Source organism: Palaemon carinicauda, chromosome 36 (assembly GCF_036898095.1).
Source record: "Palaemon carinicauda isolate YSFRI2023 chromosome 36, ASM3689809v2, whole genome shotgun sequence".
Classification (NCBI taxonomy): Eukaryota; Metazoa; Arthropoda; class Malacostraca; order Decapoda; family Palaemonidae; genus Palaemon; species Palaemon carinicauda.
In genome coordinates this window covers 20,671,496-20,673,995 of record NC_090760.1, presented here as the reverse complement: position 1 = coordinate 20,673,995, position 2,500 = coordinate 20,671,496, and the positions used below count along the sequence as shown (strand labels likewise).

Genomic DNA, 2,500 nt, shown 5'->3' with positions numbered 1-2,500 from the left:
TATATATATAATATATATATATATATATATATACATATATATATATATATATATATATATATATATATATATATATATATATATAAAGATGCTTAGTCACTGTAAATTAATGAATAAATCTATCACGATTGATTACAAATGACATACATATACTAACGAACATGAAACACAAGAATACAAATCAAATGAGTAGAGTGGCAAGCGCAGCAGAAAAAGAAGAAGAAAATAAAACTCTTTATGTCATTCAACTAGAATAAGATTGATTCTTTCGGGTAATAGTCCAAAATCCAGAACACTCTCTGTGTCCCCCTAGGACTTTTGTCTAAAGCCCTGTCCACATGATCGAGCATGCCCGACGGGCAACAGTGATACCAGGCCACAATAGTTAGTGAAAATGAGAGTTGATGACGTCAGAAGCGGGAAAACTAGAGGTAGGGATCTGGCAACACTGTATGATGCCATATCCTTGTCGGTGATTTTCCCACTTCTGACGTCATTAACCTTCATTCTTACTAACTATTGTGGTCTGGTATCACTGTTTGCCCGTCGGGCATGCTCGCTCGTGTGGACAGGGCTTAAGAGCTCCCGTCCGGGGAGAGAGCTCCGGGCAATATCGAACGAACGAACGAACGAAAATCAGAAGAAAATCTCTTTGCTCCCGATCTACACTCTTGGCTATTTGAGCGTCGGTACACAAAAACACGTGATTTAGCATCTTTTGCACTTAATCAATGCTTGAATTAATGTCTAATTAGCAAGTGTTCCAGGAATCTATCTCACAAATCATCATTTATGTAATTTATATCCAGTTTGGGATATAATTTCCATTCTAGTGCTAAAGTTTGTGGCAAAGACGCCAAAAGACGCTAGAAAATTTGATCGTGCAAAGCTTACTTATTAATCACTTGAGCCTCCTATTAGTTTAGATGTCTACTGGTATAGATACTCTCCATAAACTATTTTTAGATAACATTTTAAATATATGAATAACCCTATGTTAAGGCTTATCATTATAACCGTAGTTGTCGTATTTCGAATGTTCTTTTAGGGAATCAAGATCATTGATTTAAAAAAAAATCTTTCCTTCTCAAAATCAATAAAGTTTCTATCGTCAGGCCTCAGCAGAAGCTGTGGACAGCCTTTTAACAAAATGCAAAGGTCCTAAACTCACTACTACAGACCGCAAGAATAGTCTCAAGTCGATATAGTCGCATCTACTTTAATATACTGTATATATATATATTTTTTTTAAATCTTTCTCGACTTTCCTTTACCAAACTAATGCCTATTAACAACAACAACTGCAATAGTTACAGTCTCCCAGAGAAAAGTCTCTCTCTCGCGTCCTCTTACAATTACGAAAATAAAAGTCAAGTCACAGTCCAGGGCAAACAACTCGTCTGGCGACTAAGTACTAAGAGAGTGGTCCTCCTGGATTTAGATTAACTATTGTGAGTATTATCATTTAATCATAGTTATAATCATTATAGTATTTTATAAGTTTTGGATCAAAAAAGGCAAAGAAAGCACCGATAATGCTCTACCTGTTACCGCACGGCGACGATGACAATCTTGGAGACTTGGAAGCCATTATCACATAGTGGACAAGCCTATCATGGCCTCCACTGACAAACACCCCACCTGTTTTGTTCATCTATTTCTTTGCTATCTCTACCACTGGTACTCTCGACGGCTTCATTCAGAACTGCAATGAAAGATATAGGAACGGACCAAGTTATCTATCGCTACCTGGACATGAAACTTCGGGCAAAATTCGACTACAAGAGTTCGTCAAAGTAGGTAAGTTCAAAAACCTGCATTGAATAAAAGGGTTTAGTCTCTCCCCTTTAATCTGCTCTTTCCAATGTACTTAAATTAATTGGACCAATAAAGGAACAAACAAATAGACAAAAAAAATCATTTAAGCGTCATGTTTTGACCAAGTGGTTTTGTCAGAGACACACACATCCAAGTGTTGTTTGTATGAGGTGGGGTGCCGCCAAAGACCAAGACAAATAGCAGCTCAGGGTCCACCTGGAGGGAAGATTGATTCCTGGTTTCTGACTCAAATGCACTTCGGGCGGTCGCTTGCGACCCCCCAAAATATCAAGACTGGTAGGAGAGCTTCTTAAGGGGGGGAAGGATGATGCATGTTGATCTCTAACGCCAACGGCAGCCTCAGGTATTCCGGACGTATTCGGAGCGTTTCACGACCGGCAGGATGACGAGGAACACAACTGAACTGACGGTGGTGACGATGAAGAAAATCCAGAAAAGGATGCGGTCGACGGTGATGGCGATGACCCGCCACTCGTTCAGGCGCTTCTTGTCGGCGTCTTCTCGCTCGTGGCGACTCAGGAGTGTTTTCAGCGTCCTCATGATCTCCTCCTGAACGCGGCTGGGACCAATGGCTGCCAGGTTGGGGCTGTAGGCACTGTCAGGGGATAGAAGGATTGGAAATTTTGATTAAACATAGGACGGGGAAAGTTGATTAAACATA

At 40.0% G+C, this 2,500-nt stretch overlaps 1 protein-coding gene across 1 annotated transcript in view; it reads right to left on the bottom strand.

Moving 5' to 3' along the window:
* Nucleotides 1-876: 876 nt before the first annotated feature.
* LOC137628395 (neuronal acetylcholine receptor subunit alpha-10-like) overlaps nt 877-2,500 on the bottom strand; it is a 480,459-nt gene continuing 478,835 nt past the window's right edge. Inside the window, exon 11 of the mRNA XM_068359546.1 lies at nt 877-2,434. Coding sequence (XP_068215647.1) covers nt 2,179-2,434 — 256 coding nt within the window. The 3' untranslated portion in view covers nt 877-2,178. The remainder of the gene's footprint in view (nt 2,435-2,500) is intronic.